This window comes from Aethalodelphis obliquidens, unplaced genomic scaffold, assembly GCF_003676395.1.
Source record: "Aethalodelphis obliquidens isolate GAN/ISIS:26980383/991018 unplaced genomic scaffold, ASM367639v1 scaffold120, whole genome shotgun sequence".
Classification (NCBI taxonomy): domain Eukaryota; kingdom Metazoa; phylum Chordata; class Mammalia; order Artiodactyla; family Delphinidae; genus Aethalodelphis; species Aethalodelphis obliquidens.
In genome coordinates, this window is record NW_020838064.1 from 1,888,913 (window position 1) to 1,906,456 (window position 17,544).

A 17,544-nucleotide genomic window follows, 5' to 3' on the forward strand; every position below is an offset into this window, starting at 1 on the left:
TTAGTAAGGAAATTACACTTAAGGAATTAAGAAGGCAGTCATCTGCTTATTCATCCATCCATCCATCCATCCATCCACCCATCCACTGCTTAACAAGCCTCTTACCACGTGCCATGCGCCAATGCCAGAGGGCATTGGAGTCAAAGAGATGACTTAGACTCTATGCCTACTGTTAAGGGCACATCGCCTGACTCAATATCTTTTTTTTTTTCCCCCGGTATGCGGGCCTCTCACTATTGTGGCCTCTCCCGCTGCGGAGCACAGGCTCCGGACGCGCAGGCTTAGCGGCCATGGCTCACGGGCCCCGCCGCTCCGCGGCATGTGGGATCTTCCCAGACCGGGGCACGAACCCGCGTCCCCTGCATCGGCAGGCGGACTCTCAACCACTGCACCGCCAGGGAAGCCCTCAATATCTTTTTGATGCTCCCAGGCAGAGATAAGTTTGAGTCCCTACAGGAATTTAAATGCCTCACCCTCACTTCTGTTATAGAATGTGTCACATTGTATTATGATTATTGACTTGCCTTCCTACCTAACTAGAGTGTGAGTGCTTTAAGGAACCATTTCACCATCATCTTTGTCTTTTCCCACATCGTTATCCCCTATAACCTTCGGCACAAAGCAGGGCCTCATGAAATGCAGCCTGATCCTTTATGCAGCGTAAGAGTACAAGTGGGGATCAGCTGAGAAATCCTTGTCAGTCTCTCCTTTTTTTTTTTTTTGACGTGGACCACTTTTTAAAAGTCTGTATTGAATTTGTTACAATATTGCATTGCTTTTGGTTTATGTTTTGGTTTTTTGGCCCCAAGCACCTGCTATATGCCAGGCCCATGATGTATATCGTCTCATGTATTCTCAGCAAGGTGGGTAGCCTTATGTTATAGATATGGAAATAGAGGCTCAGAGAAATTAACTACACACACCTAGAAAGTCCAGTGGATCTCAAATCCAGGTCTTACCAGCTTCCTTTCTTGCAGTAAAGCATTTAGAGTGGTAGGAAAGTGGCTGTGAGGCCAAACGTGTGATGGTGTAAACAGATATGGCATGTGTGTGTGTATTGTACACATAGTTAAATTTGAGGAAAGGCATTAACACAGAAAATTCCAAATCCTAGAGGGCAAGGCAGGAGACATAAGTGAAAGTAGCAGACCAGATAGAAGAAAATAATCTTTGTGCTGGGTATGAGTAGGGAGAGGTGGGGCTGGGGTGAACTGGACGGCACCAGCTTCATGTAAAGTGACCAGAGCTGCCTTGTTCTGGGCACTTGATGACAGTCAGGGAGAGCTCAGTTTTGCCAGACTTTAAAATTTCTCAAGAGTCATGAGAAATCTGAATTGTTATGAGCTTGTCTCTGAGTGTTAATGGGGAAGGTGCTGCATTTTAAGAAAACCTTGAACAGGCTTCTCTCACATTCTGAAAGTTCTGAGACTGTGACCCCCAGTCCAGGCCTCTCTGGAAAGTGAATGAGGGGCTTGAGAAGGGTGTTCACCAGCAAGCATCTGACCAGCATTTAGTGCTGACAGTGATTAAGAAAAAAAAGCCCTCTCATTTCTCAGAGACCACCTCTTCTGGCCAGAAGGTCTATTCCGAGAAAATCCAAGAGGCGACCAGCCTTTTCTTGCCTCTTCCACGAGCTCTCTCTGCTCATTGTCAAGATGTCCTCAGTGTCTCCACCTCAGTCTTGGGGACATTACTCCCTTCCTCTTACTGGACCCTGGTCCTCAGAACTGAATGCAGTCACAGTGACAATGTCCCTCTGCCACAACTGGCCACAGCTCGCTCCCGTTCATTTGCAAGTGACAGAGCTGAAGGTGACCCCATTCTTCTCAGAAAGGCACTAGCTTCCTTTCTGATCAGGACTCTTGCAGCTGACAGCTGGGTCATCAGCGGGACTTGCCCATGGCCATGACCGAGACCATGGCCCTCCCAACGCGGGTACCCCCCACGGCCCCGGGGCGGGCACACGTCCCAGAACATCGTTAGTTGGCTCACTTCTTTTGGCTACTTCTGTTTTACTTGGAGACAGAGGAGATGGTGGAAAGGGCAGGAGTGGGACGTGAGGGCTGTGAACGTGACCCTTGACCTGCACTCCCACCGCGTGCCCTGTGCCGGCGCCCAAACCCTTCACATCCCTTCCCACGGCAGCCACCTCCTCAGCTGCTCGCTGTTCCCCTCGTACCACCTTCCCTCAATTCTTCTCACAGCAGCTAGACAGGGCTTTGAAAACCTCCCATTAGGTCATGTCACCTGCTTAGTGTGTCTTGCAACACTTAGAGCAAAATCCAAGCTCCTCACCGGACCGAAGGGCCCGCAGCATCCAGCCGGTGACTCCCTCGTCCCCACCTCTCGCTCGTCACATCGCAGCCCCGAGGCAGCCTGCAGTCCCCACTCCCGGCTTTCACCCTCCTGGTCCCTCTGCCCGCATGCCCTTCCTTCCCCGCTGCCACTCCTGCCTTCTCGTCATTCCAATCTCCACTCAGACATCAGCTCTCTGGAGAGCCCTCGCCTGCCCCCCATCACTCTACCACGTCTTCTTATCCCCGTAGCGTGCATCACTAGCTAACATGACTCTGTGGACGCGCGGTTTACTTGCTGACTGCTCGTCCCCCTGCTTTTCCTCCAGAGACAACAAGGGTTCCTGGCGCGTGAAAGGGCCTCCACATGCACGCGCTCAGTGGGAGACTGAGGCTCGAAGGAGGGCAAACTACCTGCTCCAGACCTGACAGCTAGCAAAGTGGAACTCAATTCCTAAACCAATGTTACTTCCCTGATCCCTCTGGCCAGGAGCAGTGGAGTTCTGGAAGGGTCCTGCGTGTGGAGGGCAGACATGTGTAGGAACCGCGTTCTGTGAAGGTCAAGAGCGTGGGTTGTGAGATTCCTTTAAGGAACATCCATCCCCACCCTCCTCAAAAACTGGCCCCACTGGCTCGAGTTCCCTCTGCAGTCACTGCTCTGTTCTACCACCTTCCAGGGAAGCCGGTGCTTTTCTTTCAAGAGGCAGATGGTGGTTCTTGTCAGCGGTTCTGTGGAGCTGAACCGTGGGGTGAGGCGAGGAATGCTAAAAGCAAGGGCTGCAGCCAGGACGGAATCGCTGGCCATTCTATGACTTTGATTGTGGAGGGTGGTATCTGGGTGCGTGTCTCTGTGTGTGTGTGTCTGTCTATATGTCTGTGTGTTTGCGTTTGCGTGTCTGTGTCTGCGCATCTCTGTGTATCTGTGTGTGTGTAGAGGCCCTCAGTTGAAGGGATGTGGCTGATAGTTTGCTCTGCACTTAGCTGAAAATGGTAAGAAATGTCTGTGGCAGAAGAGCAATTCCCTGAGCTCTATCGATGGCAAACGATGGGCAAGGAAAGAAGTCGCTGGTGGACCCGTCAGTCCTCACACTGCAGAGCGTGTTGTCCCAACTCAGGGTCAACGTGCGTGGTTTTTATGAAGCTCTGGCTTCCTGTTCCCCTTGGCTCTCATCTCACACCATGTTCTTCCCCCACCTCAGCCACCTTTTGGCCCCCAGACTTGGGTGACCCTTCTGTCCCACTGTGCGGGCACCAGCTCCCCTCCTGCCACAGGTGGCTGCACAGCCCGCTCCCGTCGCCCTCATCCTTCCTTCCTTCCCTTCCTCCGCCTCAGTTTTCAGCTGTTCCCCTCGAGGGTCCCCATCCTTGGGCTCCCATTTGGGCAGGCCCCCATAAAGAGCTCTCCATGTGCCTCTCTCTCCTTCATGATCTTTTCACAGGTGACTGTTTACATTTATTCGGGTTTCTGATCATGCTGGTCTTCCCCATCTGTGTGTGTGGTTGTGTGTGTGTGTGTGTGTGTGTGTGTGTGTGTGTGATGTGTGTGTGTGTATGTGTGTGTGTGTGGTGTGTGTAGTTGTGTGCACATGCGCACAAAGGCAAGGCAGGGGTCTTCTTTGGTTTGCCATATGCCTAGTACAGTGCCTGGTACTTGGCACTGCCGGGCACATGGTCAGATGGATGGATGGACGGTTGGGTGGATAAGTGAATCAATGAATTCAGATGCTCTCTGGATTGAATTTTGTGCTCTCTGGTTTCTCATCTCATCCTTCTTCATCATGGGGCAAAATGAAAACATACCTGTGGGTTAAAAGCCCTAGCTTCCCCTCAGTGTACTTCAGCTGGTCATGCCTTTCCTCAAGAGAAGCCCCAGTCATTCTGCTTCCACTTGATAGGAAGACCAAGCTCCTGGGTCGTCCGTACAGAGAAGTTCCCTCCCTTTGAAGCCCACCGGGGCCCAGGGTAGCCACTTCCTCCCCACACCCTGACCCTACCTTCCTTACGTTTCCCTTGGTGGGGGTAGAGATGGCAGGATTATCCCCCCTGCAAAGGCCAAAGCTCACTTGATTTGGAATCTGGAAGGTTTGGGGTCAAGGTCACCCCTAATTAGCTCTGAAACCTTGGGGGAACTTCCTTGCCCTCTCTGGGCCTCAGTTTTTTCATCAAGAGCATTGTACTAGATCAGTGTTCCCCAGATTTTAGTAACTGGCCTACCAGTGTTGTGACTTTTGCCATGTTCTTATGTCCCCTGTACTGTTACTTACTTAACATCTTGTTTTAAAGTGGTTTGCCATTTTTTTCTTGAATTTATATTTTATATAATACTACTCTCCAATATAAATGTAATATGAACTACATATGCACTTTCAATTTTCTAGCAGCCTCATTTAAAACAATAAGAAACAGGTGACATAATTTTTTTTTTTTTTGGCGGTACGCGGGCCTCTCACTGTTGTGGCCTCTCCCGTTGCGGAGCATAGGCTCCGGACGCGCAGGCCCAGCGGCCATGGCTCACAGGCCCAGCCGCTCCGCAGCATGTAGGATCTTCCCAGACTGGGGCACGAACCCGTGTCCCCTGTATCGGCAGGCAGATTCTTAACCACTGCGCCACCAGGGAAGCCCCAGGTGACATTAATTTTATTTTTATTTATTTATTTTTTGTTGTGGTGTGTGGGCATCTCTCTAGTTGTGTCATGTGGGTTTTTCTCTCTCTAGTTGTGGCACGCAGGCTCCAGAGTGTGTGGGCTGTGTAATTTGCAGCACACAGGCTCTCTAGTTGAGGTGCAAGGGCTCAGTAGTTGTGGTGCATGGGCTCAGTAGTTGTGGTTGCCCCGCGGCACGTGGGATCTTAGTTCCCCAACCAGGGATTGAACCCACGTCCCCTGCATTGGAAGGCAGATTCTTTACCACTGGACCACCAGGGAAGTTCCGACATTAATTTTAACAATATATTTTATTTAACCATGTTCATCCAAAAATGTAACACTATAAATTACCCAGATATTTAACTTTTTCTCATACTAAATGTCCAAAGTCTGCTGTGTATTTTACACTTCCAGCAGATCTCTCTATGGATGCTAAATTTTCACTGGAAATCCTTGATCTCTGTTTAGATGTCATAAAATGTACAGTTGAAAGAGTTGAACGACTCAAGTTGTTCCAAGCACACAGTTATTTTCTAATAATTGAGTCAAGTATCAGATTTTAATTGTAAATTAATTAAATGAAATGAAATAAAAAACTCAGTTCTGCAGGTTGTACTGCAGGACTTCCCTGGTGGCGCAGTGGTTAAGAATCCGCCTGCCAATGCGGGGGACACAGGTTCGAACCCTGGTCTGGGAAGATCCCACATGTCGCGGAGCAACTAAGCCCGTGCGCCACAACTACTGAGCCTGTGCTCTAGAGCCCGCGAGCCACAACTACTCAAGCCCACGTGCCACAACTGCTGAAGGCCACACACCTACAGCCTGTGCTCTGCAACAAGAGAAGCCACTGCAATGAGAAGCCCGCACACCGCAACGAAGAGTAGCCCCCGCTCACCACAACTAGAGAAGCCCCGCGTGCAGCAACAAAGAACCAATGCAGCCGAAAATAAATAAATAGATAAAAAAATTTTTTTAAAATAAATAAATAAATGTCACGTGCTCAACAGCCACATGTGGCTGGTGGTGACTACAGTGGACAGCATGGACATATGACAATCGTGGATAACAAACCCACCTCCCTGTTGTAAACAGAAGGTAGCCTTAAAAATAAATACAATGACAATACAAGAGTGACATTAAATTCTAGCTAGATACTGCTGCCTGCTGAGGTGCCGAGCCCTAGGTCTGCTCTGTGTCTGTTAAAAAGGGAGATTTAGCACATATGTAAAGGTGTTAAAAACACACTGGCACCTAGCTGAGACTCTCCTTTTGATGGAATCAAAAGGATTAAGAAAACTGAAAAGGAATTGAATGCTGCAGCCTTGTACCACCTAAAATAATCCTGCATAAAACATCAACGGACCACCCAAATCTAGATGATCACTCTGCACTCTGAAATTCTGTAGCCTTTTGCTCCTTTACTCTTATCACTTTGCTTCCTCTTCAGAGACCACTAGCATGTGATCTTGCAAAAAGTGAACTAAGCGAGACTTGGAAAAACTAAGTTCTGGTTCAGACTCTGTCATTGCCAGCTCTGTGACTCTGGGTGAGGTCTCAGTTTCCTCATTTTGTGAAACGGAAGTGTTTGGACTCACCAAATACCAGCAGCCATGGAGTGGCGGGCTCTGGGCCCTGGCTAGCCGCGAACTGTCTCATTTTGTCCACAGCATAAGCCCTGTGAGAAAGGCACTGTTCCACTCCTGCAGGCGGAAACGTGGAGGCTCAGACAGATTTGAGCAACCTGCCAGAGCCCCACCAATAGAAGCCACAAAGTTAGAACTTGGATCCAGGTGTGAGGACCACTGAGCCCACGCTGTCAGGTTCTCAGGGCAACTCCCATCCCCCCAAATGGTAGGTTTGTGTTTCAAAACATAATCAACATGAAATGTGTGGTATTTCTTGGAGCTTTGCCTTCCAGCTTATGCCACGTCCCTGGTTTCCTGAGTTGGCATGCTTTTCTGATTTACCCACATTTTCTTTGGGTCTCCATCTCTGTTATTTCTTGCTCCTCCTTTTAGCTTCTTGCTTTTATTCTCCACTCCCTGTTACCCCCTTGGTGTTTCTTGGTGCTTCTGGAAGATGTACCCACTCTGGAGTTTGTGAACTGCAGCCTGGTGGGCCGTATCAAGCCTGCAGACATGTCTGATTTGGCTCAGGTGATGCTGGCTCACATAGTGTTTTTAAAATTTGTGAGTTAGTTGCCAACATTTAAACACTGGGACATTTCAAATAAAAATCTGGATTTCTAGAGTTTTGGGAACAATTTGGCAACACTGGACCATTGGCTGGAAAGCTGAGTGGTGGCAGCGCTTTCTAACTCCCCCAGGTCCCCCTCCTCCCTATTATCACCCCCACCCCTCAACCCAGCCTGACTGTCAGTTGTCATTACACGTGTGCTGCCATTTTCTTATAATAAAGCTGGACAGCAGTACTGAATATTGCTCTGTCATTTTCTAGCTATGTGACCTTGGGTAAGTGTCTCAATGTTCTCATCTGGAAAATGGGCATAATATTTATCCATGCCTCAAAGGGTTGTCGTGAGAATTAAATAAGCTAATGTATGTGAAGTGCTTTGAAGAATCTCTAGCACATAATGAGTGCTACATAAGTGCTAGCAATTATTAAGAGGAAAGGGCAGTGTTTTTGGCATATGTCTCTATCATTGAGAGCCACGTATTTTCAGAAAAACAGCAAGGAAGCACAATTCTATGGATAAGTGAAGCAGTTCTTAAAACTGGCCCATTTTGTTCATTTATATTCTCTGCCCCATGCAGGTATCTGAATTCAAGACACCTGCCCTCCCCAACCCCTAGCATTGCAGGGCTGCTTCCCCTATAAACATCGTCCACGTATTTCAGATCTACATGGAGGTTCAGTGGCGGGATCTGTGTTCCCCTCCCTGCTCCACTTCTGTTCGCAATCCCGGCTGCAGCATACAGGGTGATCTTGCTGGTGGTGCTTGTCATTCTCTGCACTAGCTTTAGCTGAAGACCATTTCGTGTTCTGAACTGATATTATTTCTGGAGGTTTCACTGAACCACAGGCAGCCCTCTTAGGGGTACAAATTCCCTAGGCTTATGATGGCATTGATTGCTTAATCCACTGGATCATTCTCTCCTAGTTTGCCAGGACGTGGAGCTTCATATCTGGTGGGTACACTTGGAGTGGAATTGTGCATTTATGGAAAAGACCTATGTACAAAGCAGTGTGTGGCTTCAGGGCTTGAACACATTGACATGTTAGGCAATAAAAACAATGTGAACTACTATTTGTTGAGCTTCTACAATGTGCGAGGGACTATGAGAAACCTTTGTGCACTTCCCTGGTGGTGCAGTGGTTAAGAATCTGCCTGCGAATGCAGCAGAAACGGGTTTGAGCCCTGGTCCAGGAAGATCCCACATGCCGCGGAGCAACTAAGCCCGTGTGCCACGACTACTGAGCCTGTGCTCTAGAGCCTGTGAGCCACAACTACTGAGTCCACGTGCCACAGCTACTGAAGCCCGCACGCCTAGACCCTGTGCTCCTCAATAAAAGAAGCCACTGCAGTGAGAAGCCCACACACGGCAACAAAGACCCAATGCAGCCAAAAATAAATAAATAAATAAAAATTAAAAGAACAAAAGAAGCCTTTGCATGTTTTATTTCAAATTGCCACAAAACAATGCAGGGCACAGAAGTTTAATAACATTTATTGAACTCTTAGTCAGAGACAAGGATTACAAAGCTACTGTTCTGAACCCCAACCCAAGGTCAGCCCAGGCAGCCTCCAGCATAGATACGTCATTGGTCTGTACTTATATCCCATCTACGGGCCATGTCTCCAACTGAGTAACACAAGCAGAGCCCAGCTTTCCTGGGCCATTGACAGACCCATCAAGAATGACTTGTCCAATGTCTCACAGTGACTTATTACCAGAACCAATCCTGGAATTCAGGATTCCTCATGTAGTAGTCTTTCTCCCACTGTTATAACAAGAATCCTAAGGCCAAATGAGCATTAAGAGGGGCCAGACAGGTTTCAGAGGAGAATTAGGTGCACCATGTAGGGAATGTTTCGAACTGGGGTGCATGTGTGCTTTTGAGGGGGCAACCACTAAATTATGGTACAAATATACAATGGAATACTATGCAGCTTCATTAAAGAATGAAAAAAGCATTATATATACTGTTCTTGGTGATATATTAAGCGAAAAAACAGCAAGATATAGGATGGTGTGAATAATGTGCTCATTTTGGAGAGAGTAAAAAAAAGGGAGAGTTGAAATCCTCTATTCATATTTGCTTGTATATATACTTAAAAACTCTGAAAGAATAAATAGGAAACTAAGATACTAATGCAGTGGTTACTTGTGTGGTGGTGGTGATGATGGGGTGGATTTGGGAACTGGTGAGCAGGGGAAAGGAATGGGAGGGAGACTTTGCAATGTGTGCCTTTTTTATACTTTTAGGTTTTCAAATAATATGAATGTTATTACCTTTTTAATGTGTGTGTATGTCCACACACACACACACACACACACACACACACACACACACACACAGCTGCATAGGAAAAGCAGCCTATTACTCAGCTCTAGTCAATTGCTACTTTCTGGGAACATGAGCTTAATGTTTTCAGTTCTGATTTTTTAAGGGAACCTGGAAATCTATTTTTTTTTTAAATCCCAATTTTTAATTTCAAATTGTTCATTGTTAATATGTAGAAATACAATAGAATTTTTGCATATTAACAGTGTGCAAACATGCTGAACTCAGTTTGTTTGTAGGAACTTTTATTGTGGAGTCTTTGTGATTTTCTATGAAGGTAATTATATCATCTGTGAATAGAAACAATTTAATTTCTTCCTTCCTGTATACCTGGGTTTTTTTTCCTTTTTCTTGCCGTATTGCACTGGCTAAAACTTCCAGTATGATGCTGAATAGGAGTGATGAGAACATCCTTGCCTTGTTTCAGATCTTGAGGGGAAAGCATTCCAACTTTCATCATTAAATGTGATGCTAGCTGTAGATTATTTATAGATGTCCTTTATCAGGTTAAAGAAGTTCTCTCCCTGTTCCTAGTTTGATAAGGTTTCATCAAATGGATGGATGTTGAATTCTGTCAAATATTTTTCTGCATCTGTTAAAATGATTATATGGATTTTCCTTTTTAGTTAATATGGTGAATCACATTGTTACTATGGTGAATGATTTTTAAATGTTGAACTAGCCTTGCATTCCTGGGATAAACCCAATTTGGTCTTACATATTATCCTTTTTATATATTGCTGGATTAGATTTGCTAAGATTTTGTTGAGGATTTTTATGACTATGTTCATGAGGAATATTGGCTGGTAGTTTTCTTGTAATGTCTTTTTTTTTTTTTTTTTTTTGCGGTACGCGGGCCTCTCACTGTTGTGGCCTCTCCCGTTGCGGAGCACAGGCTCCGGACGCGCAGGTTTAGTGGCCATGGCTCACGGGCCCAGCCGCTCTGCGTCATGTGGGATCTTCCCAGACCGGGGCACGAACCCACGACCCCTGCATCGGCAGGCGGACTCTCAATCACTGCGCCACCAGGGAAGCCCTCTTGTAATGTCTTTGTCTGGTTTTGATATTAGGGTAAAGCTGATGTCATAAAGCAAGTAGGGAATTTTCCCTTGATTTCCCTAATTTTTAAATGGTGAAAAAATGACTTATAGAGTGCTTCCTGTGTGCCAGGCATTGTGTTACGTGCTTAACTTATTTAATACTTACAGAAACTCTATGAAGTATGTACCATTATCATCATCATCCCCACTTTATAGGTGGGGAAACTGAGGCACAGAGGAGTTAAAGCCACTTGCCTAAAGTCACACAGCTTATAAGTAGTAAAGCCAAGACTCAAAACTCCAGAAGTCCAGCTCCAGACTTTGTACTCTTAATCTGTTTACTACATCTTCTCTAAAGATTTTACAGGCGAAAGAGAACACATCTGGAGGGCTCAGCCCAGCTTAGCAGCCACCATTCTTCCACCTGTGGTTAACAACAACAGTAACTAGCACATGTCAGAGCACTTACTACCTGCCAGGCTACAGACTCATCATCTCCTTTCATCTTGCACCAGCCCTCAGAGGCAGGCAGGCAGTTGTAGAAATGCTCCCTTCTGCTGGGTGGCATGCAGTTTCAGGCTTCATCTTCTTCACTTTGTCTCCCTTAACATCCACTGTGCCTTTCAGAAGGTAAAATTTTAAAAATGTCTTTCAAATCTCAGTTTAATTTTCCACTACTCCTTCCTTATCAGGGGGGCTCAGCCGTCCTCCCTCCCACTCTCTTCCCCCAGGCATTCAGGCTCATCTTTCCCTCTTGCACTGCCTTTTGCTTTGCACTGTCTTGTCCCAGCTGTGGCCCAATCAGTGTCCCCAACTCTGCTTTGTTGGCTTATTGTATGTGTTTTGAAAAGTTGGAAACATTTTGCTTATTTAAAATGGAGGAGGAAAGAGATGGAGTTTTAGGAACAGCTGGGACACCAATTTTCTCCAGTGAGCCCACAGCACGGAGAACTGAAGTTAGTTAAAAGAACTAGTAGTAATGAAGGCAGTAATGAAGGCACTGGTTGCAATGGAAAGGTGTTTGCACGCTGGCTGGACTGTGTGACTGTAGATGAGACGCTCCACTTCTCTGAATCTCAGTTTGCTCTTCTGTAAAATGCGTTCAGGGCACATACAGGTCACAGGGATGTGGTGGGGATTCACTGCAATAATATAAGCATTTAATACAGGAAAAGATCCAGCGTGGTCCACAGTCCAGGCCCTGTGCTAAGCCATTTTAACATAGGTTATCTTATTTAATATACACTGCCTGTGCACTACCGTTACCACCATTTTATAGGCAGGGAAGATTGTGGTACAGAGAATAAGAATTCTTAAGTGGCAGAGCTTTGCCTATACTTCACATTAGAACCCTCTGGATCCCACACCAGACCAGTTAAGTTGGACTGTCTGGGGTAATTCCTAGAGGCAGGGCATTGGACCACATGGCCTTTCCCAAGCTCTTCCTTTCAATCTAGAGGCTGAAAGTGCTAAGAAACAGCCCAGCTTTCCCCTAGTTACTAGCTCCTCTGTTGCCAAACAGCCATTCCCCATCGCTCTTTCACTCTCCAACCACCATGGCGAGAATTTGGAATTGGGGTGAGTCCACTGCCAGGAAAAGTGACTCAATTAAAATCTCAGTTTTCAACAATATTACCAAGCCCTGTGGTCTGTTACTTCACACCCAGCATAGCTGAGCCTTCCAGTCGGAGGCCAGGTAGCAAGGGTTTGCGAATTGCTGGGGCTAGGGGCAGGGCAGGGAATACTGTAGTGAGCTCAGACAGAGAAGCACTGCACTGAGCTGAGTACTCTTCTCAGCATGCTTCCCAGTCCCTTCTCTGGCTCAGGCAGGGCTGAGCAACCCCCCTCCTCCTTATAACCAAGGCAGCTTTATGATAACCACAACTACAGCAGCACAGCAGCAATCAATGTGTGGTGTGTCAGGCACTGAGCTGTGCGCTTCACTTGCACCCTTGCCTCCATCCACATCTTTACTTCTCACCACAATTTCAGGGGTAGGTACTCTCATAATGCCCATTTTACAGATGTGGAAACCGAGGCACAGAGACATGAAAGGTTCATAGATTAATACCCAGCTCTGCTTCATTCTACAGTCTGCATTCTTAGTCACTAGGACATACTTGTCTGCCCTTACGGTTTTGAGAGAATGACTTAAGGATTTCACTCTTGAACCACCTTGCAAGCCATTAACAAAACCCATGATCTTCCTGCAAGCCTGGCTTCTCCAATCGATTTTCTCCAGAATGTTTGGTCCTTCTGCATCCATCACAAGCTCCATGTATGAGCTCCTTGACCTCAGAGGCTGCATCTCAGGGGTCTCTGAGTCCCTTTTTTACACCTCCTTAGCCCTTGGCACACAGTAGGTGGTCATAACTCTGAATGTATGAACACATCAATGCCCTTCAAGTTCTGATCACAATCCCCCACTCTTTTAAGTCTCTAAGTCCTGAGCTCAGCCTTGAAGAGCATGTGCCTGGTATATAATAGGTGCCGATGTCAATGGGTCAGGAAGGTCCTAGCTGGCATAGGAGTTAAGCCGTAAAGGTGTGTGGTACCTTGACTCCCACCTTGAGGTGTTTGAAGGTCTGAGCTTTCCTTCATTCTCCCCATCCTCATTTCCCTGCTCTGGACCCTTAGAGTTTCTCCTCGTCTTTACTGTTCTGTCCCTTAAGGGGTTTTCAGAAAAGCCTGAGAGAGTAGTTACTCTTGAGTCCAAAGAGGAGATGGAGGGGTGAAGGGTAGGAGTCAGAAAGGGGCCCTGTCACTTCTCTGGTTCAGCAAATAACCAACCTTCTCAAAAACACTCCCCAAAGGAGAGCTCTGGAGAGGCTCAGGGGGGCCAACATGGGGAGGTGGGAACTGGGCCGAAATCAATTCCAGCTCTAGGTAATTACAGGACACATCACCACCCCAGCAGGGCGAACTAGGCTAGCCTCTCTGCAAGGGCAGCCAGAGCAATGTTAGTGATAAAATTCCCATCACTCACTGGGGGAGAGGCTCAGCCTTAGCAAACTTATGGTTTCTCGAACCTGCCAAATTTGGGAGGGAGGATTTATTTAAACAACCTTAGCAGGGTCCGTGACTACCAAGATGAATGTTTTGGAAAGGAAATCTCACAAGGCTCTCAGAAATCCAGCTCCCAAGTTCCCAGGATCCCAGGATGCTAAAGACAGTGGGGTTGATGAAGCTACGATTCTAGGCTTTACATAGATTGGATTTTTTTTTTTTCCTTTCTTTCTGTCGCTCTCTCCCATCTGCATGGAAGTGACCTTTAGGAATCTTTCTGCCACAGAGACTGTCTCAGGGACTAGCTGGAAGAAAGGTCCCTCTCAAGCTGGAGCCTCAGGAAGCCCGCCCCCGCCTCAGGCGACCATGGCAAGCACCAACTCCCCCCTCCCCCCTCAGTAAGCCCCTTCCCAACAGCTCAGCTCTCTTCAGGAACTCAGGACAAGTCTCAGCTATACTTTGGACAGGAGGCTAGGATGTGGGACCCGCCAGAGATGTGCAGCAGCTCTGAGCTGCCTAGGGTGGGTGGACCAGGAGGCAAAGCCCAGGGGTGAGGCATGTTCTCAAGGAGACTGTGACCCTCTGAGGTGGCGGCCTCGGCAGCCCGCGTGTACCTCTGCACCCTTGCCCTGTCCAGGGCATGGCTCCGGAGCCGCCCCGACTCTTTCTAGCCGGTCTGGAGACGCGTTCCTCAGGGTGGCAGCGGGGGCTTATCCCTCGCTCCATCCCAGCGCCCCCCGGGGGCCAGAGAGTGCCCAGGATCAGGGGTTCCAGCTTCATCTCGGGTCAGGCGGCGACACGCCGCGGGGCAGAGGGGCAGAGGTGCCCCTAGTCTGGGGGCGACGGGAGAGGGGAGGCCCCCGAGAAACCATCTGTCCGGACTTGCAGTCGAGTCACACGCACAGCCCCCTCTGGACCCCCTCACGGGCGCCGACCGCTTCAGTCGCGCACACAAATACACACAGACACGCTCGAATCCCGCGCACTCACACCGACCCCACTCACACCCTGCCCATCGCCTGCCGCGTACACTCGTGAGACGCACACACGCACGGTCCCCGCCAGGCCACCGCAACTTCCTTTCCCCCAGCCTGGAAATGTCCGCAGTTGCCCTTAAGGCGTAAACTTTTTCAGAGGGGGCGTCAGGGATCGCTCCGAGAAGGTGGCTAGGCCTGGGGGTCCCGGGCAGGGTCACCCCGCATTCGGGGCTCCCGTCTTCCCTCCCTGTCCCCCACGCCCCTCACCTGGTAAACCGAGGCACAACAAGAGGCTGTAGTAGACCACGGGCACGAAGCCCAAGCCGCAGGCCCAGCCGGGGGACCAGGACAGCGAGCTGTTGGCTACGAGGTGGGCGTGCGTGTGCTCCATGAGCGCGCCCCTCGCTCGCCTCAGCTCTGCGCCCGGCCTGCCAGCCCTGCTCTGGACGCCGGCTCGGTGGTGGCTGCCGCCGAGGCAGCAGCTGGAGCAGCAGCGCCTCTCCCTGCAGGACTTGCTTCTACCCTCGGCCGTGGTCCCCTCTGCTCCCTCCGCACCTGCTCGCCTGGAGTCCCGGCTCAGCCCTCCCGCAGGGCGCAGGGCGCAGGGACTCGGGAGGGGCTCCCGGAGCCCGGTTGTGCACCTCCCACCTCCGACCCTCTAGGCTCCCGCCTCGGAGCCGGGGGGCTGGGACGCCGCTCCCCGCAGCCAATCAGCAATGCCTGGACGCGGTGGAGGTGGAGGGGGGAGATGCTCGGGAGGAGGGGGTCCCAGCTGCCTCTCTCGGCTTCGGATTCTGGATTAGAGATGGAGTTAGACCTGGGAACACCAGAGGAAGTCTGGGTGGGAACAGACTACCCTCATCTCCCCACCGCATGGGAGGGGCGTGGTGTGGGTGGGACCTGCTTCTCCCGCAAAGGCTCCGTACTCCTCCAGCGTGTCCTCAGTTTGCCTTTCTCAACCTTCCCCCCAGCCACTTCTTTTCCCCCCAAGCGCCCGCGCGCCACCCCCTGCCAGGGCTTCGAGTCCATCTCCATATTGAGGATTCTCCACCCAGGGCAGGAGGTGGGAAGAGGAGGCTGTAGGAGCGAAGATGCTCTAGGGTTGTCCGTTCTCCTGGACCAGAGGAGCTGAGCTTAGAACTACCATATGACCCAGCAATCCCACTACTGGGCATATACCCTGAGAAAGCTGTAATTCAAAAAATCATGTACCCCAATGTTCATTGCAGCACTATTTACAATAGCCAGGACATGGAAGCAACCTAAGTGTCCACGCACAGATAAATAGATAAAGAAGATGTGGCACATATATACAATGGAGTATTACTCAGCCATAAAAAGAAACGAAATTGAGTTATTTGTGGTGAAGTGGACGGACCAGAGTCTGTCATACAGAGTGAAGTAGGTCAGAAAGAGAAAAACAAATACCATACGCTAACGCACATATATGGAATCTAAAAAAAAAAAAAAAAAAGGTTCTAATGAACCTAGGGGCAGGAGGAATAAAGATGCAGACGTAGAGAATGGACTTGAGGACACGGGAGGGGGAGGGGTAAGCTGGGACGAAGTGAGAGAGTGGCATGGACATATATACACTACCAAATATAAAATAGATAGCTAGTGGGAAGCAGCTGAATAGCACAGGGAGATCAGCATGGTGCTTTGTGTCCACCTAGAGAGGTGGGATAGGGAGGGTGGGAGGGAGACACAAGAGGGAGGGGATATGGGGATATATGTATATGTATAGCTGATTCAGTTTGTTATACAGCAGAAACAAACACAACATTGTAAAGCAATTATACTCAATAAAGATGTTAAGAAAAAAAAAAGAAAACAAACAGAAAAAAAAAAAAAGGAAGTGTGCGTTCATCTGTGTGTGTTGGCTCTGGGGGAGGCCAGAGGTGAACTGTCCCTGAGCTGAGTGCCTTTGAATGGAACATGGGCAGGGTTGAAGAAGCCCTCCACATGGAGCCCTCCTGCCAGGGATGGGATGTTGCAGCCACTCAGACACACTCATCCACACTCACACAGACACGATACTCAGTCATGGGGACACAATCACACTCTCAGGGGGCATGTGGAAGCCCTCTCATCCCACATCCAGACACGTGAAAACACAGAGGCATCCTTGTCAACGTGCACAATGACCACACTCATGCGACACACCAAACACACACTCAGACTCACGTGGGAGCTACCTGGGGGTGGTCTAGTGTTTGAGGGTTGAGTGAAGGATAAGAGAGGTAAAGCAGGTGGGATCTAGGCAATCTTGGAGAGTTGGGGTGAATGGGCACCCCCTTCTCCTCAGGGTAGACAGGGGGAGAGTTCCCCATGCAGCTCTTCTGTGGGCCACAAGAGAATTGGGAAGGGAGATACACCTGGGGCTCAAGGCAGTGCATGTGAGAGAGTTAAAGATTCTGCAGAAATCCCAAGGAGAGGTGGGGCTGAGCAGCTGTCATCCCAGGAGCATGTGATGGGCTCAGAAAAGACTATGACCCCACTCTGCGCCCCGACAGCACCCCCCTCAATAACATTTATTGCAGGGGGAAGGGGACTGGGTGGGCTTTCCCCAGCCTCTCCAGGTCTCCCAAGATGGAGGGGACCTTTGCCCCTTCTGCCCAACAAGGGGCCTGTGTCCAGTTCCCATCACTGCTAGGATTCTTAGATCATTACATATCGTTGTCAGATTATTACACAGTCATGTGGGCCCAGTGAGGCCAGGTCTGATATCTCAAGCCAAGTTAGATATCAAAAGTTTGTTGTGCACTCTCCCATTTAAATGTGACTGCCCCAAACAAAAACAAAACGAAGAACCCCAGTGCATTGATAAATAAGGCAGTGTCATCATAGAGGCTTGACAAATAATTGTTCAAGAACCTATAGATTAGATGTGTCTACAGGCAACTAGACTGAGATGTGAAACTGGGGTTGGGGAGGGGCAGGTGTATGTGATTTGACAAAGCTCCCCGTCTATTCAGAGATCTCCTTACCTTGCGAACCATGGATAATACCTCAGGGCTTTTGCACTGGCTCTTTCCTCAGCGTGAAGTGCTCT

General features: G+C 48.9%; 1 protein-coding gene across 1 annotated transcript in view; it reads right to left on the minus strand.

Moving 5' to 3' along the window:
• GPR139 (G protein-coupled receptor 139) overlaps positions 1 to 15,156 on the minus strand; it is a 40,677-nt gene extending 25,521 nt beyond the window's left edge. Inside the window, exon 1 of the mRNA XM_027098110.1 lies at positions 14,757 to 15,156. Coding sequence (XP_026953911.1) covers positions 14,757 to 14,880 — 124 coding nt within the window. The 5' untranslated portion in view covers positions 14,881 to 15,156. The remainder of the gene's footprint in view (positions 1 to 14,756) is intronic.
• Positions 15,157 to 17,544: the final 2,388 nt, after the last annotated feature.